Raw genomic sequence first — 26,787 nt, forward strand, 5'->3', positions numbered from 1 at the left:
ACTACCTTCACCATGCAAGTGGTAGTTGTATTTCTCTCAACTTACTCCACCCAGCCATTTGCCCTTAAGGCACAGGTACAATGATGGACCTGTGAACCAAATCATGCCACCCCAATTATCAGCCATAGGGAAACACTATTGCCTTATGAGCAAGAATTTTGTCTCTCTGAGTTTCATTCTGTTCCACCACTCCCTGTGTGGTTTCGAGTTATTACTGAATTTCCCTGGCTCTCTTCTTTAAACTGGGTGTAAATAATTCATCTTTCCTAGAGTTGGGGGAAGGGTTGGATTCACCCATCTCTGATTAGAGCTTTCAAGATGTGTGTCACCGAGCAAGTCCTCGGTAAACATTAGATGCTGTTGTTAGCAGTGCTAGTTGTTGTGGTATTGTTAGTGGCTTCTCGCAGGCTCTCTAAAATATTTGGATATGGTTAGCTGTGCAGACAGGTCACTTGTGGGAAGCTGAGTGCTGACCCCATTAGCACCATTCTCTAACCAGCCCTGGCAAGGGGCGGTAATGAGGATTATTGAAGTAACATGTGGAAAACGCTTTTAGTTAGCTCCTGGGAGAGGGAAACAGCGATAAATAAATACAAGCAATTATTAAAAGCTAGGAGACGACCTCGCAGGGATGCTGAACCTTGTGTGTTATTTGCTGTTTTAAGAATAGGCAAGAAGCCAACTTTGTCCCCAGGTGACAAAGTGGTCTACTGGCTGCTGTTCAAGGGACGGTAATGTGTTGCCTCACCTCAGCAGATGTAGGCCTTCCAGTCTCCACTTGTGAGCAGGTCAGCTCAATTGCCCACAGAGAACGGCCCAGATCTCCCATTAGTTGCCCACCCCTCCTTTTATTGCAACCCAAAATTCTCCTTCGAGAAGCACCATCAGAGACAGGGTTAAGCATTCTAAGTCAGAACCCACCTAGTAGAATATTAGCAGTGAACCCCCTTGGGTGCCAGTGTATATGTTTTAGAGGCCACCAGCAATCACAGCAGGGTTCCAGTGTTAGACTGGGACAAGCCCCAGGCTTCACTGCCAAGCCTTGACAAGCATGTGGAGTGCGCTGAGCTCTGTAATTTTGAAGCTAACAGTCCCTATTTACGACTTTACCACCCACCCCTGAAGCATTCCTCTCTCCAAAAAGACGAATCTACACACTACCCTGAAACATACATAAGTGGTCTCCAGGTATTGCTGTGAAGTGGTGGGCAGGACACATCCCAGGATGAATGCAAACGTGGCACACTGCCAGCACGTGCTTGTGGCCTCTGGCTTCCCCCTCTGATATCAGTGGCATCGAATTACATTGCGTGGCTCCAACCGACAATTACAGCAACAGCCTTTTTCTCCAGCTTTGAAATGAAGAGAGCCTTGCCCAGAAGTCCCGTGGTGTGAACGGTTGGTTAGGATGCAAGCAAAGCTCTCCGAGTCTGATCGTCAAGAATTAACACTTTGAGACACAGAACCTTTCTTGTTTCTCTAGTGAAAATGCAGGTTTTAAAATACTGATTGCTTCTCCAAATCCTGATTCCGGTCCTCAAAACAACCAAAAACTTTAAGGCAGGTATTTTAGTAGTACCTAAAACCTGTGCTTATGTGTAGGCAACATGAAACCGTAGACAAGTTAAGTTCTTCAACAAATTAACCGAAACAGTTTGGGAAGGAAAAGAAAGAAAGAAACAAACAAACAAAAAACAAAATTGAAAAGTCTACCAATCTAAAGGTAGTATTATCTCTCCTCCTTATTCTAATAGTCTCAAAGATATTGTATTAATCATTAAAGATGTATTAATATTAGAATTAAAGTATTTTCTCTTTACATTTTATAAGGATCAAGCTAATTTAAATCATTAAAAGATCCATCTGATTGTATTTAGTCAAAATACAAAATGCATAAGAAATGGTGACTCATTTCTCATAGTCCAATGTATTTCTTGCTCATATAGCTTTTGTAAAAGAGATCAGGATTAATTATTAAAACAACATTTTTTACTGAAAATGGTTTTTCTAAGGCTGCTGGAAATCAATCTGTACGTAACATAATCTCTTGCCCAGAGGATGACGGGCACCATACCCTCAGAAGTATGACTGTCCTAGACAGGTTTTTATTTAGGTCCTTTGTTGTCAACCCTTTGATTACAGTGCATGCCTCAAGCGAGAGAACTCTAGAAGGGGTGATGTGATTCAGTTGATGGGGTGCTGGCCTGGCCTGCACGAAGCACTGCCTCAAAACTGGAGATAGCGGTGCACAGCTGTAATCTCAGCACGCAGGAGGTAGAGAAGCAGGATCAGATAGCCTTTAACTATATAGTGAATTTGAGGCCAGCCTGGGCTACATGAGACCCTGTCTGGGGGGGAGGGGGAGGTAGGAGGAAAGGGTAGAAAAGAAAATAAGAACATGCAATGCATTTGCATTTTAAAAACTGATAGCCTTCTCCTATCTATTCCTATTCCTCTATTAAGCTATGCTGTGGAACTAGGCCACATCATTGTCTGCCTTCTCCTACCAGCCCTCTCAAGTGGCTCTCTGAGGTCCCTGGAACAACCCCATCAGCTTTTGACCTCAGTCATTCCTGCTCACTAGAGCCCCCTAGGTTGCTCACACAGAGGAGGAGGCCGAGCAGTCCCCAGCAGCTGCTACATAGCTGCTCATCAGGACATAGCAAGTTCAGCATTTAAATGTCCCCATGTTCATTAGAAACAGCTGTGTTACCACTTAGAGTGGAAAAAAATTAGAAACCTGTGCTATAAACGAGGTCATTTCTCAAATGAGCCTTTTCATTGTAGAGAAAGACTGGGGGGTCTATGCAGTCAGAGATAAAAGTGCTTTGGGTCTTTGCAAGTATTTTAATATGAAGGGACACCCTCAGAAAGGGAAACATAGATACTGTTTTCCTGGAGGGAAGAGACTGGCCAGCTAGTCATCAGTCTGAGTGCAGAAGTCTAGGTAATGCTGTTGCTTACTATTGAGTCCGGGATGAATAGGGTACCGAGCATCTACCCTCAGGATATCTCTGTGCAGAGTCAAGGGTATTCTGTCATATCCTGATGCTGAGATCTTTCTTTTTATAGAGATAAAATGAAGCAAATTAGTATTGCTGTGTTAAAATGAGCTCACCATATTCCACAACTTCCTAACCCTGACACCTCTCAGTTCTGGACGGTGGCTTGTTTTCTCCAAGGTTGTGTGAGAGAGGAATTAGAAACTGACTTGTTGGTGTGCTTTGCTGAGTGTTCATCTTCCCTTCTACAGTATAACTAACTCCCCTCCCCCACCCAGTCCTTGTCAAGCAAGACTGTTAAGGTCCAGCCTCAGAGAGCCAGGAGGATGGAGGTGAGATTCCTCTGTGCTCTGTGAGAATGTTTTAGGGTTGAAAGGCACCCTGTTCCTGGGACACTGACTTCACACAGAGTCAAACACTTTTTCCAAAGCTTTTGCTTAGTTGTTGAGGACACAAGAGAATGCTATCCTAACATGCCACATTCTGCATGGCCTTGTCTATGACATGGTGTGGTATCTTGCACCTATTCTGCAGCAGGATGATTAGAAAAATTCTTCGAGTCAGTAGTAGATCTAGCTCTAGGGTTGTATATGTAAATGTGTGTATGGGGTGCAGGGTAACATGCCGCCATATTGTCTTCTTCGGGTCCAGTGCAATTCTTACTATCACCATGTGATCAGAAAGCATGCAATGCCGTTCGAGGCAGTATGAAGCTTTGTGGGCAGAATAAAATATCACAAATATATTAATACACCGTTCCATCGAGGTGATTGTCAAACGGAAATAATATAGAAAATCAGTGCTTTCATGCCTCCAAAGTCAGAGACGTGCCTTCTGAACATGCTTTCTCTGCCTCTTCCTTTAGCTGACACAAAGTTCTTAGCAGCCACCTAGCATGGCTACATAAAATTCATGGAGCTCACATCAGGTTGCAAGCATACATTACCCCCATTTAGTCCTCCTTCCCATCGGACAGAAGAGCAGACAAAACGTGGATTTAAGAGACCACAGTGGGACTGGGAGGATCTGTGAGGAAAGTACTGGCTTTGCAAGCATGGGGGTCCGAGTTTGAATCTCAGGACTCCCACAAAGCTGGGCGGAGTCGAGCACATCTGAGGTCCTAGTGCTTGGACATCCAGATGGCATATGTGCGCAGAGATGGCGCATATACACGCATACAAAAAAGCAACTTTGAAACAAGTTCACAGGAACAAGGTTGGTCTAGCAAGTGTGTTTCTTGGGCAGTGAAAGGCTCAGTCAATTAAAGTATGTGCTCATAAACCAAGATAAGTCCCTGGAACCCATGTGCTACAAAGAGAGAACATTCTATAGTTGTCCTTTGACGCCCAGTGGGACATGTGTGTGTGTGTGTGTGTGTGTGTGTGTGTGTGTGTGTGTACAGAGAGTTAAAATTAGTCTTTTGTGTCTTTTTTTTCTTGTGAGTAGATCAAAACTTTACTTCCTAGAAACGAAACTGGTAGATCAAATAGCATACATTCTTAGAGTTGCTGTATTTTTTTTTTATGAGGGGCGTACACAGGCCCTAAATCCATGTTAGCCAACAGCAATTTTCAAGGAGTCTGAGCACATGCTTTAAATGTGCTTGTTTTCCCAGTATAGAGTCATACAGTTCCCAGACAGAAACCTATGGCCACCACTGGCCACCACCTACGATAGGAACAGATGTATTTTACAATATTACAAAGTCCAGTAATAAATCTTAATTGCCTTCCTTATGAAAAGGAGCACTGAATATTCTGAGTATCTCCTTGTGGGTTGCTTTTTTTAAATGATGACATTTACTGGGAGTGGGTTAACGTACAGAGGCCAGAGCACAGGTATGGAAGTCTGAGCCCTGAATGTAGAAGGGAGGGTCTCTCCTATTCTATGCATTCCAGAGATCAAATCCAGGTACTTCCAACTTGGCAGGAGGCATCTTTACTAGCTGAGCCATCATCCCACTGCCTCCCTTCATGTTCATGCCTTTTTCAACATGTCCTCTGTATGTTCTGATTATACTAGGGTATGTACAAGTGGCTTTCATAATCACTAAATATATGACCCAGGGTTTGGAAAACCAGATCCTTCTCACAGGGGTGGGGAAGGCCTTTGGAGGGTCCTGGTTTAACTTGTCTAATTGCTTTTGGGAGATTGATTCAAAATGCCAAGGGTTCAGAATGAAGTCAGTCTGCTGATTTAGGAACGATTCTATAACAACAGTTATATGAATCGCCAGAAAGTTATTGTGCATGGATCAATAAACCCCTTCAAGAGCCGCGAGAGGAGCCCCTTCCATCATCTCCTTCACACACCAGCTACAATTACATTATTAGGCTCCAGCGTGCTGGTCAGACTCGTTTCTTCAGCTTTTAACGTTGCAGTAAATGACCTGGCAACAGATTTAACGTTTTCTTTGTAATGTTCAATGCTAACTCTTTAGTCACTGGCCAGAACAATTTCTAATCCCACCAGAATTTTAGAGGTATTAAGGGCTTTGGCTCTGATTCACTCAGAAAACATAATGACGTTTTCTAGGAAGAAGGGGGAGGGAGGGGGCGCTCTTTTGGGTGACTTGAGTCCAGTTAGAGCAGTGGGAGGCGAGGCTGGGTATGAAGGTTCACCCTGGCACCTCAGTGCTACAAAGGGGCAAGCAGGAGAACTGCCAAGACTTTGAAGCCAGCCCACCTGCACAGCACTGTTCAGGCCAACCCAGGCTACAAAAAATACACTTCGCCTCCTTTTCAGAAGAATTTGCAATCGATTTCTGAAAGCTGACCTTTGACCTCCACAAGAGCTCAAACACTCAGGAAATGAATAAGTAAATAAATTAATAAATGGGGGCTGGAGAAACAGCTCAGCTGCTTTTCTAGAGGTCCTCAGTTCAATTCCCAGCAACCACATGGTGACTCACAAGCATCTCTAAAGGGATTTGATGCCCTCCTCTGGTGTACATGCACACAAAGCACTAGTGTACATTAAACATGCAAATAATTCAACACATGTAAAATAACAAAACAAGCAACAGTAACAAAGAAGATCAGGTATCTGGTGACTAAGGCCTAGGAGACAGGAACATCCCTGGGGCCTCCAGATAAACCATCAGCCTGGCTCAGTTGGTGAGTTCTGGGCTAATGAGACATGTTCTCCAAAACAAAACAAAGCAAAACATAAAACATAACCAAGCAAAACAAAAAATGAAAAGGCTCTTAAGACACAACACCCAGGGTTATCCTAGGGCTTACACAAATAGGTACACACACGTCTGTACACACCTGCATCTTCCCACAGACACACAAAAAGCTTATGCCAACCCACAGGCACATATTATGAAGGCTTTCCCAGTGGTTTGCCTTTGGTATTCTTGGTGTGTGTGTGTTTGTGTGTGTGTGTGTGTGTGTGTGTGTGTGTGTGTGTGTGTGTGAAGTCTTTCATTTATTGGATTTTTAAAATTTCCATTTCACATGTTAAACCCTGTAAGGGTCGGGGTTACCACAGTAGCAAGTTCCTTCTCTAGAGAAAAAGCATATTTGTATCTCAGACATATTTACAAGTGACAGTCCTACTATCTTTGGCTGATGTATGTGAGAAGAATATTAGGGGGAATCTAAAACAAATATCAGCAAAAGAGTAAAGGGCAGGATAGAAAGCTATCAACACACACACACACACACACACACACACACACACACAAATAAATAAAAATAAAAGTTCTCAAGAATTATTCTCTAGTCTGACAGCAACACTTGAAGAGTTTCTTTAGTGCTCTCGGTTGTGCCATTAGAAACTTAAATTACACCTCACTGGATTTGAAGGTAGCATGTGACTTCCTAACAGAAGCATTTGTAAAGGTTGGAGACTCAGTATCCATAAAATGAAACTAAATGTGATCCCTGGGAGCAGAAGTGGAAAACCACAGACAGGCAGTGACTATTTAAAAATGCTTAAATGCAGAAACCTTGTTGTTGGAGGAGAGCCTGGATGTCAGATGTTAGTGTATGAATTTTTGTGTTAGTTTGCTTTTTAATTACAAGCTATGAAGTCATTTTTAAAGCTACATTTTCACAACTTAACCTGTTTACCAAAAAAAAGGGAAATAATTCTGTTTGTGTTTATGTGTGTGTGTGTTTTCATGTGTGTGTGTGTGTGTGTGTGTGTGTGTGTGTGTGTGTGTGTGTGTGTGTGTGTGTGTGTTGACTGTAAGCTTTCTTCAACAACCAATACATCTCCAATAGACAGTTCTCCTTAAAGGGCCCCTAGAAATCTGCTGCACTATCTTGATTAAGTAAGGATAATGTGTGGGGTGCGTCACAATTAAGAGGCTATTTCTCAGCATCCAGCACATTAGACATTAGATGCTTCCTACTGGTCTCACATCTCAGCCATCACCATCTACTAAATGAACGGGTACAGCCCTGGCTGGCATAGTTTCTCAGTCAACTAGCCTAAGCTCTTGAATTCTCTCTACAGTATTACTGTCAGCTATCTCCCATCTTCAATTCTCCAGTGACAGAGAACTCACGACCACATCCCAATCCACTTCATCCATCTTTGGACATATGGAATAATTTTAGGTATTAAAAATCAGAGGGATTTTCTAGATCGGTGGTTCTTAACCTGTGGATCCAGACCCCTTTGGAGGGTGTTGAACAGCCCTTTCACGGGGGTCACCTAAGACCATTGGAAAACACAGATATTTATATTACTATTCATAACAGTAGCAAAGTTACAGTTATTAAATAGTATGAAAATAGGTTTATGGTTGGGGTCACCACACCATGAGGAACTGTGTTAAAGGGCCTTAGCATTAGGAAAGTTGAGAACCACTGTTCTAGATCTTTCAAAATTGGCCTAAGAGTTTCTAAAATTAATAGACTTCTGTCTTTTATAAGTGTGTGAGCATAAGCCCTCAGGTGCCAGAGGATGTGTGCAGAGGTCAAGAGGACACGGCAGGATTCAGTCCCCCAGCTTCCCTTGTCTTTGAGGCAGGATCCCTCTTCTTTCTGCTACTGTGCCAAGTAAGCACAGTTCCTCTGGCCACTTCTGTCCCCACACCCCATCCTGCCTCAGGAATGCTGGGATTACGGGTTCAGACCCAGCATCCACCTTTTTAATGTGGGTTCCAGGGTTCAAACTCGGGTTGTCACACTGTTACCTGGTGAGCCATCACTCCACCTGATATGACTAGCAGTTTTGAGTAAACTGAACAGACAATGGGCCAGTGGGACACTGAAAGCTTTAGGGACACTGTGGAGTCATGTTTGACCAAAGAAATTAAACAAAGGCACATCCGTGAAACATCAATTACTGGTAGCTTGCTACCTTCCTCTTTTATCTTACCAAGTAAGATGCTTTTAAACTTTCTCTAACATGGAGCTCATCAAAATGGTGAGATCATAAGAAAAGGCTCTCACCATGCATGCAGACTTGACTCCACGGAGAGATGTGGCTGAAGCGGAGACCAGCTATGTTCTACTTTTCATGTGAGCTAGCATCCTCATCCACAAGACCAGTTCTGGTTAGTAATATTGTGTGGCGAGCATCGGGATCAGCTTTTGCAGTGCCTCTGAGAATCTGTTAAGAACTTGCTTCAAGGATTGTGTTAGATGTTTAATCTAGATGGTTGTGCACATAGGTATCTGGTATGCATGTTCATGTGTGATCGTGTGCACACAGGTGTGTATGTAGGTATGTGTGTATGGATATTGCTGCATATATTTTATGGAGTCCTTTTCTGCAGAGCAAGCATATGCAGGTGTTATTATCAGTAACATGTGAAAATACCCAACTACATCTATGCTATTTGCTACAGGAATGTTATAGTTTCTTTCAATAAATGGGCAGCACATGCTAAAGCCTTTTTCTCCAGCTCCACACTCCTCCCTCAGTAACACATGGAACTCAAAGATGCTTTTGCTCTATGCTAAAGGTTCGCATGCGTGTTTTTAAAATTATCAACGTGTATTTATTCATTTATTTTTGCCTTTTGCCAAGTCCATATTACTTCTAATGCCATCTTTTTACACACCATATATTGTGACATCAATACACATCTGGGACAGGTGGCATGGAGCCACTCTGTGATGGTACCTTTCCAGGTAAAGGCAGGAATTCTAAGTATAATCAGAAAGGAGAATACTTTCATCATAACACAGTAAAAAAATAAAGTCTCTCTCTTTTTTAACAAAGGCAACACTTTAAGTCTGTAAGTCATAATACAAATTCTCACACTTAAGAGAGAGAGAGAGAGAGAAATCTGACCAATTAGAATGAAATGTCAGCCTGAGATAATTTGTCCGGAACAACCACCTGAAAGGGAAATGACATTTTATTCGTTATTCAAATGCCCAGCTACACTGACCTATAATTAATGCTGACTTCCTGTTCTTCCCCACGTACCTGAGGCTCCTCCCTGCTCGGGCACTAGCTACACCCAGGAGATCTGAAGACAAGTACTGGGAGGCAGCTTTCTGGGAAACCACCTCAGTTGTCTACGACTTTGAAAGTATGTACTTGATTCAAATGGCGGGATGAGGAGACAGACGTGGTTTAGGGAATGACCTGAATGACTGATGTGGCTGGAATCAGGGGAGCAGATTTTGCAAGGCGTCTGGGAATTTGTCAGGAACTTGCTTCAAGGACGATGTTACATGTTTAATCTAAGTAGTGTATACATTGGCATGTAGTGCACATTGTGTGTGTGTGTTGTGTGTGTGTGTGTGTATGTGTAAATGTTGCTGCATGTATTTTATGAAGCCGTTTACTATTCAGGCAGTTACTGCAGGAGTCATGAGTGCTGTCTGATAGCAATAAAATTCCTTCCACCCCTAATGTTCCCTCTTGAGTTGCAAACATTCTCTCTTCAGTAGTTACTTCATTTAATATAGCTTTCCTTGGAAAGCTAACTTCTCTACATATGGACTTGTGGAAGAAACAGAAAATAAAGAACACAGGGAAAACCTAGAGGAGACAGGGTGGCTTTGAAAGAAGCTAGCTGGGAAAAAAAAAAAAGCCTTCGCTTGCAAAGAGAACATGTTCTCGACAGCGTTTCTGACTGCAGGGCCAGTTTAACATTGTGGAATCAGCTTGGCTTAGGTGTTTGCTTTGTGATTCTGGAGATGCCTAACTGGCCACACTGGAATGACATTAGACTAGCAGAGAACCAGCAAGCTGTGAGGGGGGAAGGCCATGAACTCTCCCAGCCTCTGCCAGGACAGCCACCAATCAGAGCAGCTGAAGCCACTCTTCTTGTCCCTTTCCTCAGTTGCTTCCACCAACTGCAGCCCACTTGGCAGAGTGACATATAGGAAGAGAGAGCACTTGAGTGGCAAAGAAGCCACCTTTTTGAAGAAAACAGTGTGGATGGCCTTTACTTCTCGGCCCCTGTTGCTATCCTGTTCCTTCTTCCCTTTGCCTCTAGTCAAGAGCAGCTAGCAGCAGCATCCTTAAGGCAAGAAACCAAACCAGAGGAATTTTAGATGAAACACCCTTAATGTTGCTTGTGGGAAAAGATGCTCTCATACAGAGGGAGGAAGCCATGCCGAAGGCTGTTGCTTATCATGAGAAATAGACATACGGCTGGGCTCTCTGAGAGTCCAGACACGAACTGCAGTTTGCTTCCTGCAGTTTCAGAGTAAGAGCCAACGTCCATTTTCCAGTTTTGGCTTTGGGCCCTTCAGGTTTCGTAAGTGTGAGGTAATCGGTATAGTTGGATGGACAAGTTCCAGGAGCATACATGATTGACAGCGGTGTCTAATAAAACATCTCCCACTTTATCCCCTTTGGAATGTCATCCAAGTTACAACAATAGCTAATAAGCACCTGCCATATCTGTAGCAACAAAATCGCTGAGCGTGCACCTCTCTAGCTGTTTTTATGCATGTGCCGTTTCATTCCCAGGCTCTGTAACCCATTCCTTCCCCCACTCTGAGGCCTTGGAAGCCCTGAATACAAATTTTCACAGCGAAGCTTTGAAGTAGGACTTGTTGGTTCATGCTGACTTATTTGTGTGCTTGCGTAGAGAAGGAGGTCAAATTTTAAACTAACAGGTGTAACTCGAAAAGTCTGTAATTGAACAGTGTGTGTGTGTGTGTGTGTGTGTGTGTGTGTGTGTGTGTGTGTGTGTGTGTTTGTAGGGGGGTGAGAATCTTCCCCATCTCCCACCACACCCTTCTATTTAAATTTTCTGCCAGGTACTAAATGCCACAATCACATAGTGAGGAGAAATCTTAGTGATAATTCAGTTCACCTTCTCCCCACCCCACCCCCAAATGTGTCTCACACTACTCTGGTCCTTCAGCATGACTCAAAAAGCACATGTTCCATAGTCAAATGCAATTGAGTCAAATGCACAGTCTAAGCCTCAGGAAGCCCTGTAGTGGAGAGAGATATTGACTTTTGTTGAACTCAGTGTTCTGTAAATGTCTCCAGTGTTACTGGTCAACCTGAGGCAGACCCAGTTTCCTGGGACCCATTGGAGGAAACACTAGGCAATCCATGTCAGATTTCACAACACAGTAAACTCAGATCACAGTGGCCTTAGCAGCTGACTAATGCCCATAGTAGGTCTACTGCACTACTGGTGCGGAAAGTATTAAGATAGATCTAGGGTTTGAAGAGCTCGGGCAGGAGATACTTCAATATAGATTTAACTTGAGAACTTTTATAGTTGTTTTGTAAGCAAGACAATAAAACGACTGAGCTTGTAATGTGTCCTCACAAAACCATCATTCATGGTTTAAACAAAATAAAATCATTTTTAAAGTTTAATCACCTGAGTTGGTCCACCTCATCCCCATTTCATTGTTTTATTTGTTTGTTGTTTTAATTTGTTGTTTTCATTTTTTCCCTTAAAGAGATAAAGTGAATACTGAGAAGAGAGTTCCTAGCCATGAGCTTGGGTCCGGTTCACCATCTATCTTACCTGATTTCCCTGGGCTTTGGATCTCACAAAGCCAGTTTGTTTATTGGTCCCTTTGGACAGTTAGGTTAAAGTACATCTGTTGTCCACATAGATTTAGCTATTGCCCTTCAAGCTAAGCAACCACGAAATTATAGCCACAGTAAATTTAAACAAGAACTCCTCTCCGTTCATCTAGCCCATAAATCCACAAGACAGAATAAACACGCTACATCTTGTGGTTAATATGAGCACATGTGAAAAATTAAGAAATCTTTGGTGACAAGACAAAAATTACTCCATAAAAATTAATTGGTGTTTAACTCGGGACATACAAAACGCAGTGCTTACAGATGGGCTGACGAACAGTGAAATCAGACATAAACAAAGCTCACGCTAGGCTTGCCATTTGGTTTTGTGGGTCTCTGGTTCATGGCGGAGAACAGGTCGCCTGGGTCTTTCTGAGTTTCCCATCTCTTTTCATCTCCATCAGAATGGTGTTAGGGATGTGGTTGCTGCAGCTTTCTTCAGACGTGGACTTGCAGAAAGCATGTGCCCTTGGAGACAGGGCACAACTCAGCACTCAGCTTGCTCCCTGAGTGTATCATTGGCACACCTTTGAAGACAAATCGTCCCAGGAACCAATCAAAGCAATGTTTTCAAAAGTTTTTATTCGGTACAGGAACGTTTTCGTGTTCCCATTAACTGGCTTCTTTAATTGGCCACATTGCTTAGCGGCATTAGAGCACATTAGTCGAGAGTTTGCTTGTGAAGCTGTTTGCCTTTTATAAAAATCAGATTTGTTTCATTTTAAAAGCCACGTGTTTAAAATGTGGCACGCAAAAACATTTCCGTGATGCATAGCTGTGGTTCCATAAAATAAAAATGGCCAGAAGAAACTGCTGCTCATAAAATCTATATCTCTTGCTAGATGGTAGCACTTGAATGGAATTACCGGTCAACCAGTGATGCTGTGTGTGACTTTAAAACATAAACCATGGGTATGTTACAACTGAAAGTATATTTTGTGCTTTATTGGTGTGTTTGGTGGTTCCTTTTGTTTTATCAGTTGGATTTAGTGTCATAGAAGTCAATGTTCATAGCTCTGTCGTGGAGAATCCAACTGCTGTGAACATTTACAGAGAGATATCCTGTAACTGCAGGCTTTTTCACCCGAGCCCCAGTTCCCGAACAACGACTAGGAGTCTTGTATATCCATTTGTAGATGTCTAGGCCTTATGCTAGGCTTCTTCTTCGACTCGCTCATGACTCAATCATCCCACCCATATTATTCTGTCTGCCACATGGCTGGTTACTGTTCCTCTGAGTTGAGGTGGCAAAAACTCTCAACCCTGACTATTCCCAAGTTCCTCTCCCCCCACCCCTTCTCTCTCTGTCTTCTAATCTTGCTTCAGCTCATTGGCGAACAGATTCTGATTGATTGGCGATGCCTCCACGTAGTTCACATGCGATTAACCCTGTAATATCTCTACTCCAACATACACTCTGAACCCTCACTGCCATTTGCCAACGTAAGAGGAAGACCATCCGGGGAGATAAATGGTTAAATTTTCCTCTACCAACCAAGAATGGAAAGGGTGGGCAGGTCTAAGGGGCATCACTGTGCTCAGAAGCATCTGCGGTCCCCTGGCTTTATTCCTTCCTCGACCCTTCCTGACCTCTGAGCAAGCCCAGGGCTGCAGACAGATACCCTTGAAGTCACAGCAGAGCAGGGGTTCCCCTCAACCTCAATTTGAAATACAGAGAGCCAGTAATGAAATAGGGAACCGCTTGATATAAAACATCTTAGATTTCAATCCAAGCAGTTCCTGCTGCTGCCATTGTGTGAACCTAGAATGCTTGGCATAATCACATGCTTAAGTTAGAATTTGTAGGAGGTCCTTGGCATGAGAGGCATTGTCCAGCAATACGTGTGAGTGTGTGTGTGTGTGTGTGTGTGTGTGTGTGTGTGTGTGTGTGTGTGTGTGTGTGTGTGTGTATTAAAAACTGCACTTAAAACCTAGCCCAGAGTAATATAAATACACTTTTTTTGTAAAACTTAACTTTTTTCAGTTCTTTCCCGCCTATGTTCTACACTTCCTTATGACCAAAAAGAGAAAACTGAACTCCAGCCACATTGTCCTCTAGTCAGTGACCAAAGCCATCTATCCAAAGCAAGTTTTTAATCTGTAATATGAATCTATAACCCTTTTTTAGATTTTTGAACGAGCCCCTGTTTCTTTACAACCTAAAAGGAACCAGAGCTCCTCAGATGCAGCTCCTTCTGCCTTTAGCTGGCCTTCCTCCTCCATCTGCCTCTAGGCAGGTTAGTAAGCATCAGTGTTTCCGGGCACTCCTCAGTGAGAGCTCAAATACAGCAAGCCCCTAGGTGATCAAATAAATAAGTGAATGAATAAATCAATGGATGAATAGGGCTGTAGAACCTAACCCTACACATTTTGTTTCCAATTAATGCAAAGTGATTATCACACCCAGTTTGCGGCCTTGAAGTCTGACAGCCAGTGGCACTGAGATTAGTTCTCCACACCCTTCCTCCTTTTGTGGGGGGATTTAGCACACACACTAATCCCTCGAGGTTGGCTTCTCCAGTTTCCCTGGACTCCCTATTGTGCGGTTACTACTTGGCTGCTCTGCAGCTGCACTGGAGATTAGAAAGTGGGAATCAGGAAACTGTTAAAACAAGTTTGTATCAGAGCTGAACATGTGATAGCGATGGAGATGGGAGCATGGAGAGACATGGAATGGGGGGGATTATCCAGAGTTAATTGTCTGTGATCCTTGTTTGCAATACTATAGACAAAGGAGGGTGGCTCGCATCTAAAAGTATGTGACAATGACTTCACAAGGTTGCTGTGAGACTAACATGAGTTCTTAAATGCAGTGAGTTCTCACATGCAGAGAGGTCTTACATGCAAAGCAATCAATGCATATAGACATTCAACATATTAACTTTTCCTCCTAATCTGACTATATTACTTTTAACTATTATCATTTAAAAGCTACTATGTCACCTCTTCACTGCAACTACAACCTGTATGGTTTAATAATTTTTTTATTTGAGGCCAGAGGATCACAAGTTCAAGGCCAGCCTGAGCTAAACATCAAAACCGTGTCTCAAAAACAGAGTAGATGGTTTGATGGGTAAAACTGCCTGATATACAAGCATGGGACCTGAGTTTGGATCCGTGCACGTATGGATCTGTGAACGTTTGGATCTGTGCATGCATGAGTCTGTGCACGTATGGATCTGTCAGAGCAGCATGCATCTGTAACACCAATGCTGTGGGGGTAGAGACAGGTAGATCTCATTGGCCAGCCAGTCTAGCCAATCAGTGGGTGACAGATTCAGTGAGAGACCCTGTCTCAAAAACTAGAACGCCATAGAGAAGACATAAGTCTACACAAGCATGCACCTGCACACACACAAGTACACACAGGAGCACATACACTGCATCTTCAAATTCAGAAGACAAAACAAGTGGAATTTTAACCCGGTAGACTCTTTGTTAGGCCTGTTTTCATCTGGGTTTCCTCTCAGCCAATGGACTTTGGCTTTCATGATCAGGAGGAACAGGAAGCTGTGTTTTCTAGAAAGAGACCAAGCTTGTGATGGCAGTAATGTGTCACTTTAAGCTTTGACTTCATCTGCTTTGTAGTCTGCCCAAACAGCTTTGCTGAGGCTTCTGATCCCTTACATCATTCTGATTGATTAGTGATGTCTGTCACAGGAGGAGCAGGGCAATGTCACAACCTTGGCCGTGCTTTATGATGTAGTTTTAGCATGCCAACACTGGTTTTCTTGAACTCCCCTAGCAATGAGAGTTTAATGTGGGAAAAAAATGTAGGAGGTCAGCGTTTGATCAACAGACCTGACTTTCAACTCCTCTCTAAATACTGAATGTGCAGAGTCCTTTGCCAGAAAGCTGTTAGAGTTATGACTTCGTGCAAACGTAACTAAACAAACGTGACTACAGCACACATCTCATCTAACGTGGGTTGTCAAGACATCAAAAATCAAAGGTTCTCTTAGCTTAGCAAAGAAGGTGATTTACATCTACGACAAGCTATGGGGAGAGTGGAAAAGACTGATCCCTCCTGATGTACTCACTAACTACAGTGTTTTAAGTTTAAGTTCATACTTGTGAAGTACACTTCAGTTTGACCTGGTCAGAGTGGATAAACTTCTTGACATAAACACTCTAAAGCAAAGTCTATATAACACTGGTACAAATTAAACTATCTGTTCAGCCCTTTCATCTTTTATATATTATTCCTTTATTAAATCATTGTCAGTGGTCCAAGTTTTGAAATGTCAGCTATTGTGAAGCTAACCGGCTAGGACCTTATTGCAATTAGAAGTTAGTTTATTAATGGGGAGGCTGAAGTGTCAGATCAACCAGTTTAGGGCCAGCCAGGGCTGCATAGTGGGACACTGGGAAATGAGCAAAGATCATTTATATTTACAGTTCACAAAAGGAGGGGACACAGGAGAGTACAGAGCAGAGAGAGTGAGGAGGCTGTGTTTGGCTCCCGCTCTCACAGCCATTGCAGTCCACTGAGTTCATAGAGACAGCGCAGGGCAAGGAGAGCCGGACGGGCACTGGGCGACTCTGTGCCTCATGGAGGAAAATCAACTAAACATGGGCAAAGGAGATCCTAAGAAGCCGAGAGGCAAAATGTCCTCATATGCATTCTCTGTGCAAACCTGCCGGGAGGAGCACAAGAAGAAGGAGCCAGATGCTTCTGTCAACTTCTCAGAGTTCTCCAAGAAGTGCTCAGAGAGGTGGAAGACCATGTCTGCTAAAGAAAAGGGGAAATTTGAAGATACGGCAAAATCTGACAAATAAAATGAAAACCTACATCCCCCCCCCAAAGGGGAGACCGAAAAGAAGTTTAAGGACCCCAATGCTCCCAAGAGGCCTCCTTCGGCCTTCTTCTTGTTCTGTTCTGAGTACCGCCCAAAAATCAAAGGCGAGCATCCTGGCTTATCCAATGGTGATGCCACAAAGAAACCAGGGGAGATGTGGAACAACACTGCATAGGATGACAAGCAGCCCTATGACAAGAAAGACCGCCAAGTTGAAGGAGAAGGATGAGAAGGATATTGCTGCCTACAGAGCTAAAGGAAAACCTGATGCAGAGAAAACGGGGGTGGTCAAGGCTGAAATGAGCAAGAAAAAGAAGGAAGAGGAAAATAAGGAGGAGGATGAAGAGGAAGAGGAGGAAAAGGAAGAAGAGGGAGATGTAGATGAAGATGATGATGAATAAGTTGGTTCTCATGCAGTTTTTTTTCCTTGTCTGTACAGCATTTAACCCCACCCCCGTACACAGCTCACTACTCTTAAAAAAAAAAATTGAAATGTAAGGCTGTGTAAGATTTATTTTTAAACTGTACAGTGTCTTTTTTTTTTGTATAGTTGACACACTGCCAAATATGTTTTTAGTAGCCCTGTCCTGGTGGTATTTTCAATAGCCACTAACCTTGCCTGGTGCAGTCTGGGGGTTGTAAATTGTCATGGAAATTTAAAGCAGGTTCTTGTTGGTGTACAGCACAAATTAGTTAGATATGGGGAGAGTAGTTTGGTTGGGTTTTTTTTTTTTTTTTCTGGTTTTTATTTTGGTTTTATTTTGGGTTTTTGAGGTTTTTTGTTTTGTTTTGTTTTTCTTTTTTATTTCATCTTCAGTTGTCTGTGATGCAGCTTATATGAATTGTTGTTCTATTAGCTGAATACAACTCTTGCAAAAAAAAAAAAAAGAAAAAGAAAAAAGTGGCTGTTTTGTTGACATTCTGAATGCTTCTAAGGAAATACATTTTTTTTTTTATTAGTATTGCTGTCCTTTTCATAGGTCTGAAAGTTTTCTTCTCAAGGGGCAGCTACTCTTTTGCTTTTGCCCATTTTGGGTCACACAGATTATACAGTCCGTATCCTTTCATACAGTTCGATGGAGAAAGGCTTTTGTCGACACACCCTGCATATCGTGGTAGGGTAACATTTCCATCCATAGCTGAATTCCCGAAACTGTGATCAGCAGGATAAGAGATGTTACATAACCTCCTTGGCACAGCAAGGAGGGGTCAGTTCTGCCACACTGTCGAATGATTAAAATCCAGCAATCTGGAGTCTGTCTGTGAAGGACTAATGGAGAGAATGTTCTACCCCTTACATGAGGACTCTTCTCTAACTGCCATCCCTGCGTAATGACAGTTAAATGTTGCAGTTCCCCTACTAAAGACACCTGAGGATGTATTCCCAAAAGTGTGAGCTGAAAATACAAGACTCTGTGCTCTTTGTTGTCCTCAGTCCCAGCGGAGGCTATCACGAAATGCTATAATGCCCCTGCCCTTCTATCTACATACGGTTTGCTCAGGAAACTTGACTTGTTAAAGGTATATTTAATTAGTTGAGCCAGCTTTGAAAATTATGCCACATTTAAAATGAAGGGTATATTTTGCTATATTGTGGTTTTGTCCCTTTATAAATCAGATACAAAGAAAGAGGATAAACTTTGCATATTAATTCCAATTGTCCAATCCATTTGCTTTTCTTTATAAGATCCCAACTCACTCATTAATCATGTCTAAGAACCCCTAAGGTGCTGAGGCAGCTGTCCCAAGGTCTGCAGTTTGAGAAACCAAAAAGCAGGTACCGGAGAATGTTTCCTCCAAAGTTGATTTGGAGTGATGGACAGTGTATTTAGACTCAGTCCCTGCTCCATCATAAGGCAAAAGCAGCCACGGGCAATCTATCAATGAATAAATGTGGTTACACTTTTTTAAAAACTTTATTGACTCCAAAGCTTGACGTTATTACAATTTCCAGCATCACAGAATATTACTTTTCTCTTGATTTTTTTCCCGTTCTCAGCCATTCAGATGTATATCAAGCAGGATTTGCTGGCAGCCATGTTAAAACAGGCTGCAGACTGAGTTGGAGGGTGAGACTCGGTACATACTCACATATAGCTGATGACGGCCTCCCATTGAGGGACATCCACCCCACAGACATCATCATCTTCTGAAGGCACCCCGTACCTTTTCAGGATGCATTTTCCCCGAATAGTGTGTTTATATCTTCTTTTTTTTCTGGAAGACCAAACTATCTACTGCCAGAACAGATGTACTAACTCCACATTCATTTTAGCGTTTACCAAACACAATTCTGTTCTTTTGTTTAGACAGCACTAGGCAGTTGTGTGGTCAGTGGAGTGTGTCCTTTGGCTTGGCCTGGTAGAAGATATTTGAAATGAGGATTGATTCAGAGCATCAGAAGAGAATTGCAAAGAAGCGAAGGTGTGGGTAAGAAGGGTAGGAAAGTAACCCCTGAGGTGACAGAACAGTGTAGACAGTCCCTGGAATATTTGGCAGAAACAGAAGTATATCATTAAAATGATAGAAAATGAAGCTGAGGTGAGGCCACTAGGAAGCCATCAGTGAAAGAGCTCAACTTTAAGGAGTGACAGGTAGAAGAATTTCAGTAGCTTTAGGTTGATGACAGACACGGAATTTATCATATTTCAGAGATGGGGGATCAACTATGGCCAACACCACACTTACTGCTAGTGGGTAGCAAGCTGTGTAAAGAGGGAAGAAAGGGGTGAGCCATAGCTTAAAGCTGATGGATCTCGAAGGGTCTATACAAACAAGAACAATCACACTGTGCCCCGGAATCAAGAAAGACTGCCCCTTTCTGTTACCACCCCCAAACACTATGAGCCACATTACAGAAAGTAGTGCAGGGTATTGGCGGACTATCTTACATTTGTTAATTCCTGAAGTCATGACTGAGCTGTTCTAAGTATCCGAGGGTGGTTTGTAATGTGCCTTCTGGGGTTAGTGCTCTGAGACTTAGCAAGCGCCTTTGATTGACTAACTTTCTTTTCAGCTTAAATATAGACTTACATCCCATGACTCTAAACAAAAAAAATTTAGTCCCCACTGTCACCCTCTTTTTACAAAAGGGTGCCAAGCCCATAGAATCTTATAGAATATCAGACATAAAACCAATTTCTTAAGAGCTGAGTGGAAAAAAATAGATCCAGAATCTCTGGGATTCTTGTTCTAAACTAGCATGTTCCTCTGTGTTTCTTTAAAAACACATCACACTAGCTGGTTTGAGGGGAAGGTTTGCTTAGTTTTGTTTTATGGAAAAGCAGCTGCTGCTGAGTTGAGGAGCTAGGGAAATCAAAGGTCTGTGGGAGGGCACCTCTGTGAATCAGCTGCTCTCTCCCACTGTTTGGGGAAAAAAGCACTGACTAGCAAGAATCAATCAAGGACAGCCCAGTTGCTTCCTCTTTCTCTGTCTTGGAGAGCAAAGCAACTAGAAAATGTTGTAAGTGTCAGAGAAGCAAAGGTGTTCCACCCTGCCCTGCTTTGTGCTCAGAGTCTTGTTGGACAATAGAAATTGTATTAATGACTGTGTTTCCTGAGCACGGCAGAAAGTCTGAGCATGAAATTTATATTTCTTTATATGCCTCCTTACACAAGAATAATAGGTAAAAATATAATGATCGTGGGAGTCTTTCACTATAAAACATGCCATTCAGATATTTTGATGTTTTAGTCCCTTAATTTTGTAACCAAATGGTCTCTAAAAGTTCAACAAGGTCGCTTCATTTAAGGTTAACTAAAATGTGCAAGATGCTTCACAAAGAAATCCTTTGTGGGCGAAGTATGTCTAGTCATTAATTTCACAGTCTAGGTTCAGTTTCCATGAACAACACTGTCACAGATCTTTTATCAAGCAAGCATTTTCTAGCATAGCGTGAGCCTTGCTTAGCATACAGCCAGTACCCCACCCATCCCTCTGTCATCCCTGTCCTCTGCTTGTCCTGCAGATGGTTCTGTGAGGGAAAGGAACTATACGACAGTCCTGACATCCAGATCCACTGTGAGAGTGAGGAGCTGCACACCTTGGTCATCGCTGAAGCCTTTGAGGACGACACAGGTCGCTACACGTGTCTGGCTACAAACCCCAGCGGTTCAGACAGCACATCCGCAGAGGTGTTCATTGAAGGTAAGGAGGGTGAAGTAAAGTGTGGATGGTCCTTCAAGCATCCTTGTATCCTGTGTTTACGTTTCCCAAAGCAATGGCACTGTAGTCCTGCGGCTAAACCTTAGTTATCCTTAAAAAATAAAAAAAACACCACCAACAACAAAAAGACTCTTGGAATACATTGACTTCTTCCTGTACACAGTTCTGACAGTCAGGGATCCACCAACTGTGCCTAATACAAATGCCAACACTCCTTTTCTCATCACCACATTCACTTCAACTAATTTGCAATATAAAACACCCAATTTAGCACCCTCCTCAAGTACACAAAGTATGGAAAAATAGTTAAAACACTGGATCATCCAAAGTAATACAAGGTTTAGGAAGTCACTCATGAGTATTAGAAGTGATGAGTACTTAGAAATGTTTTCATTTTCACTAAATCTGAGCATTGTGCTTTTGCTGTTGTTGTTGAGACCCCCGTATTCCTACTACTTAACCACGGACTTGAATGAATTGGTGGGGGAGACTTACAAACCCAGTGCTCTAAGAGCAGTTTGAGAGAACGCAGTGCTTCTACTGGTCAATCATTGATCACTTTTTAACAGGACCACGCCTGTGACATTGGAAAGCTTATTGCCAAAGGACCATTGAGATAATGTAACAATTTTGGGGTCAGTACCGGTGCTTTTGAATCATCAGAAGGGCTTTAGCCACGCTTCTCAGATTGCCTCTAATCTACAGCTTAATGACTGTCCTGTAAATCAATTGCTTCTTAAAACAATAGCCAAACGTTTGAACAAGCATGGAAATGCTTGAGGCCTCTACTGGACTGATTTTCAGTTTTCAGCACTTTTGTCTAATTACATTATACTACGTCATTCTGTCAAGAAGAAAGTAAGGTCCGAACTCTTGCCTAGAGCTCCTTCAAGAACTGATAAACAGTTTCAAAAGTAGCAAGTACTGCTGACTAAGAACTGGTACCTTTGCTTTTGAAAGGACTTTCTGCTTTGCATAAGGATTTCCAGGGACCCCAAGGTCCCTTCTCCTCTTAGGAAAAGCAGTTTCTGGGTAATACCTGCTACCTATAAGAGCACACAAAGGCATGCGGATACACTTATTTAAGCTTCACTCGTATTCCTTTGAGGCATTTCTCTGATTTCCATTTTGCAAATGAGAAGCCGACCCACACAGATTGAGAGGGGCTCCCCGAAATTAAAGCCCATGTTCTTAGGCATGGCATCACAATGATGACTATTTTACAGTACTTCATAAGTGAATATTTTGATAGCAAAAGACTTCTGGCGCCATAATGAGGTCTTAGTAAATGTCACTAACGGGCAGACTCCATAGTGACCCTCGTGTGGCGTTGAAGAACACGGTGGAAGGGGTTGAAGGAAACCTGCCTGAACATTATGACCTCACGTCTGTTCATTCAGAAAACTTTAAAATGCAATACTTTGTTTGCTTGGAGGCTTGGTAGACATAAGCTGGATTTTTCTTTCTCAATACATAGGTTTCCCGTGGTGCTCAGCCCCTGGTCATAAGTTTTGAGAGTATACATAGTGTGCAACCTTATACAGATTGAAGGGAGGGCAAAGGAGCTAGGCAAAGCAAGAAAAGGGGCCGATAAAATTCATCCTCCCAAGACTAACATAAATTACTATATAAATTGGGTAACATTGACCTGGTTAAATATGGATAAGCATTTGAGTTTTCATGAATGAGAGTCAACTGCGGTCCATTCTTAGTCTCACTGTGAGTCCAAGTAAATATTTGCATTCACTAATTCCAGCTCTTGTTAGATTCAGGCCTTACTCAAACACATCATTAATTCCATATCAGCAAGGACGGACTATCAAGCACATCACTAATTCCGCATTAGCAAGGAGTGACTTGAGGGCTACCAGAAGCAAAGAGGTAGTGAGGTTTTAAATATCAACAAAAAAACCTTTTCTGAATATTTCAAAACCTATTATTAGTTGGAAATTATCTAAATTCCATTGTTTGGGCCCTTGAGACAGCACAGTGGGTAGGGCCACTTGCTGTCCAGCCTGACAATTTGAATTTGGGACACATGGTAGAAGAGGACTCCCAAGAGATTTCCCCTGACCTCCGTACTTGGTATATGTGACATCATGAGTGTGCACATCACACACAATAGTAATAATGATATTAATAACATAAGAGTAAATAAAATGATGGCTGGATATCCTCTACACCGTGTGTGTGTGTGTGTGTGCACAAGAGTGTGCATCTGTGTGTGTGTGCGCACACACATGCATAAGCACATGCTTGCATGCTCACCTAAGTCAAAGATTCAAACCCAGGCAAGTCTGCCACTTGCCCCAGAATAAAAGGAAGTTCTTACTATCCCTGGGGTTGCTATTACCCTTGCCTTGCTCTGGTTCGATAACATTCTTTTAGGACACATTAAGGCTTTTTTTTTTTTTTTTTTTTTTTTTTTTTTTTTGCCATGCTCACTTGTATGTGAAACAGGCACTGGTCCCAATACAAACCTCACATTAGAGAATGCATTGCTGTTCTGGAGCTCACAGTCCAGAAGGAAAGGCCCAGGAAAATCCTTAAAAATCAAGACCTGGCAAGTCTGTGAAGGACATAAAGACAATTGATGGGATGCATGTGTGGTAAGCCACCCTCCAATGGTGATATTTGATCTAAAACCAGCAGAGAAGAGAAGGAAAAGCTGAGGAAAGGCTGTTCCAGGCAGAGGGAGCACATGCAAATGCCTGGATGGGGAAGCCCAGAGGGCCAAAAGGAACCAAAGGATTCCCAGGTACCTGGACCTTATCAGCCCCTAGGAGATAGGGACTAAAGCAACTTAGAGGTTTGTTTTCATCCAGAATTTCAAGTTTTAGTCCATTATTTCAGGAAATTCAAGGTGGTGGGAACTTGAAACATCAGGTCACATGATACTGGTAGTCAAAAAAAAAAAAAAAAAAAAAAAAACCAGAAAGAACCAAATGCTTGCAAGCTTTATGTTGCTTAATTTGCTCTTTACATTTAGCCCAAGATCCCTTGCCTAGGGAATAGTGCTGCCCACAGTGGGCTAGGTCTTGTCATAGTCATTAGCATAATCAAGACAATCCACCACAGACAGACTCACAGAGCAACCTAATTAAAACTTATCTCTCACTGCGTTCCAGATGATACATTGTATCAGTTAAAACTAATTATTACCTGGGGAAAAGGAAGTGGCTTCAGGAAAGAGAGACTTGCTAGCAGTGTCCATTCTAATGAGAATGAGCAAACCACTGACTTTAGACGTGCTGGATATTGTTGGTGATTTTTAGCAAGAGGGAGTTCAGGGACAGGGGATCATTAGATGAGAAGTTTGCAAACTGGGGAAATAGTAGCAGATATTGGATAGTGATTCCAGAAGTTTTGCCAAGTCACCAGCAGAAACATTGACAGTATCTGGAAAAGAATATGAGATCATGAAGGATAGTTTGTTTCCAGGCAGGAATTACTGCAATATTTTTACATGCTGATGAAAAGACATGATAAGGGAGAAAATTAGATTGAGCAGAGGAGGGGAAGGATTAAGATGCAAGGTCCTTAATGGCTCGTGTAGGAATAGGATAGGAAACAGAGGTGTCCCTCCTGAGATACCTAGTAAAGGAGGAGTCTCAAGAATGTGTAAATAGGAAAGATAAACAACATGTGAGGTAAATTTTCTTCCACTCCTGTAAAATTAATTTTAGGAATTGGTATAGCTTCAATAAATCTGAAGAGGGTATTGTGGTGGCTCTGAAATGTGGGGTGAATGAAGCTGAATTGAACTAGACCTTGTGGACATGAAGTTTGTGGAACTGGAGGAGAGGGCAGGAGGTAAGCATGAGATAGGGAGGTTGGACAGGAATGCAGAAGAGAGATGTAAGGAGGCAGGTACTGTTTGACATTAGTTTGTATTTGTTCAGTGCTAAGTAGTGAGATCTGGAAGGACGCCATGATGTTGCATGGGCAAATGTTCCTTCTGCGTCCATGACGTCAATCCCCAGATGGCAGACCACCCCAGTGCACCAATGTCTGATATCCAATGGGCATCCAAGCACGTATGCATTCTGCTAGATTTGAAAACTTGTGTGGAGAACCTAAGAATATTTAGGCTGCCTTTCATATTATATATTTTTAAATAATTTTCCTAGTATTTTTATAGATTGCTAAGGGATTGCTCTGTAACCTTTCATAGTGGCTCTCTGCTTTGAAATCAAACCGTTGTCAGTACCTACGGAGTTGATTGTAGAGTGGTGCTGGCTAGTCTGAAGATCACAGATATAGTATTTTCTTTTTAATCTACACACCCTGCCCCCACACACACAAAAGATATAAAACCATTCATAGCCTGACTGCCCTGTGTGTATGTATGTGTTGCTGGGAACTGAAGTTAGGGCTTCACACATGCTAAGCATACACCGTACCACCAAGCTATAGTCCAACCCAATAGTTACTTTTAGTATGTTACCATTTCTCATCTTTCTTCTGTGCATCCCCTTTACTTCAAACAGTTTTTTTTTTTTTTTTTTGCACTGGGTTTGTTTGTTTTTAATTTAAATTATTGTCTCCCAAGCATCTACCCATGTCATAAACGTTTCTCACCAACAGATAGCCCATAAGGGCAGACTTGCAAAAGGAAAGGGGGGAATTGCTCTCATGGGAAGGAAAGGAAGTTGCTGGCACTGTGACCCTGCCACGGCTGTTTGGACACCTGAGAAATAAGATGACATTGACATTCCAGAAGGGCTGGGCAGGTGCAGAAAACACCCCAGGGATGCTCATACTTCCATTACCTTTCTCTGATGATCAGTAGCAAAAAAGGGAAAAAGAAAGCTTTTTTTTAATTGTCTATGTTGGGTCTTTCATGTACTAGTCAGGACCTTTGCCTCTGTGCTATAGCTGCAGTCCAGGAAAGTCTGTAAGTCTGTCTGTCTGCCTTCGGTTTGTTTAAAACAAGAGTTTCTTTTGTAGCACAGACTAGCTTTGAACTCACAAGAACCTGCCTTTGAAAGGATTCAAGTCTAGTCCTGCATCACAGTGCCTGACTCCTGCAATAAATCCGGCTGTTGTTGTTGCTGCTGCTGTTGCTGCTGTTGCTGTTGTTCAGACAGGGTCAGACTGGTCAAAGCTAGTCTGGGACTCACTGCTTAAGTAGTCCAGATTCACCATAAATTCCAGGCTATCCTCCTGCCTCGGTTTCTCCAGTGCTGGAAATAGAAGTGTAAACCACACACCCAGCAAGCCTTACCCAGTAAGTAGGACCAGCAAGATGACTCAGCAGGGTAAAGGCACTTGCCACAAAAGGCTGTCAGCATGAGTTCAATCCTTGGAACCTACCTAAAAGAGTAGATAAAAAAAAAAAAACAAAACGATTCTATTGAAATAAAAGTCTGACCTACACGTGTGCACTATCACATGTTTGCTCCCTCACACTAAGTTTCTTCAGAAAAAAATAACTTTTAAAATACAAATTATAAGAAGAAAATAATTTTTTTTTACCTGCTAGAAATGTTTGGAGTCAAGTGAGCCTAGCTGTTTTTCTCCCACATTTTTGACCTCTTTGAGACTGCCTGGGACCACATTCATAGGACTTTGCTCCCTTTAAAATCGATTTTATGATTCCAGTTAAGCTGTTATCTCAGAATAGCCTAGCCCATATTGATAACAGCTTTCTTAGTAGTTCCTGAGGCGTCCCCTGCTCAGCCCCTCCCACTGCTTAGTTCCCCCACTGCTTAGCCCCTCCCACTGCTTAGTTCCCCCACTGCTTAGCCCCTCCCACTGCTTAGCCCCTCCCCCTCCTCATCACCTTGTAAGCTTTGTCCTCCTCTCTCTGAAGTCTGCTTCTACTGCTTCTGCG

The 26,787-nt window shown here is 42.5% G+C and overlaps 1 protein-coding gene across 4 annotated transcripts in view; it reads left to right on the forward strand.

The window, feature by feature from the left end:
* Window positions 1–26,787, forward strand: part of PALLD (palladin, cytoskeletal associated protein) — a 375,798-nt gene that overhangs the window by 150,329 nt on the left and 198,682 nt on the right. For all 4 annotated transcript variants that reach the window (XM_080928550.1, XM_080928551.1, XM_080928552.1 and 1 more), the window contains exon 3: window positions 20,755–20,933. In XM_080928550.1, the coding sequence (XP_080784676.1) occupies window positions 20,755–20,933 (179 nt within the window). The remainder of the gene's footprint in view (window positions 1–20,754; window positions 20,934–26,787) is intronic.

This window comes from Micromys minutus (genome assembly GCF_963924665.1).
Source record: "Micromys minutus genome assembly, chromosome: 14".
Taxonomy (NCBI): Eukaryota; Metazoa; Chordata; class Mammalia; order Rodentia; family Muridae; genus Micromys; species Micromys minutus.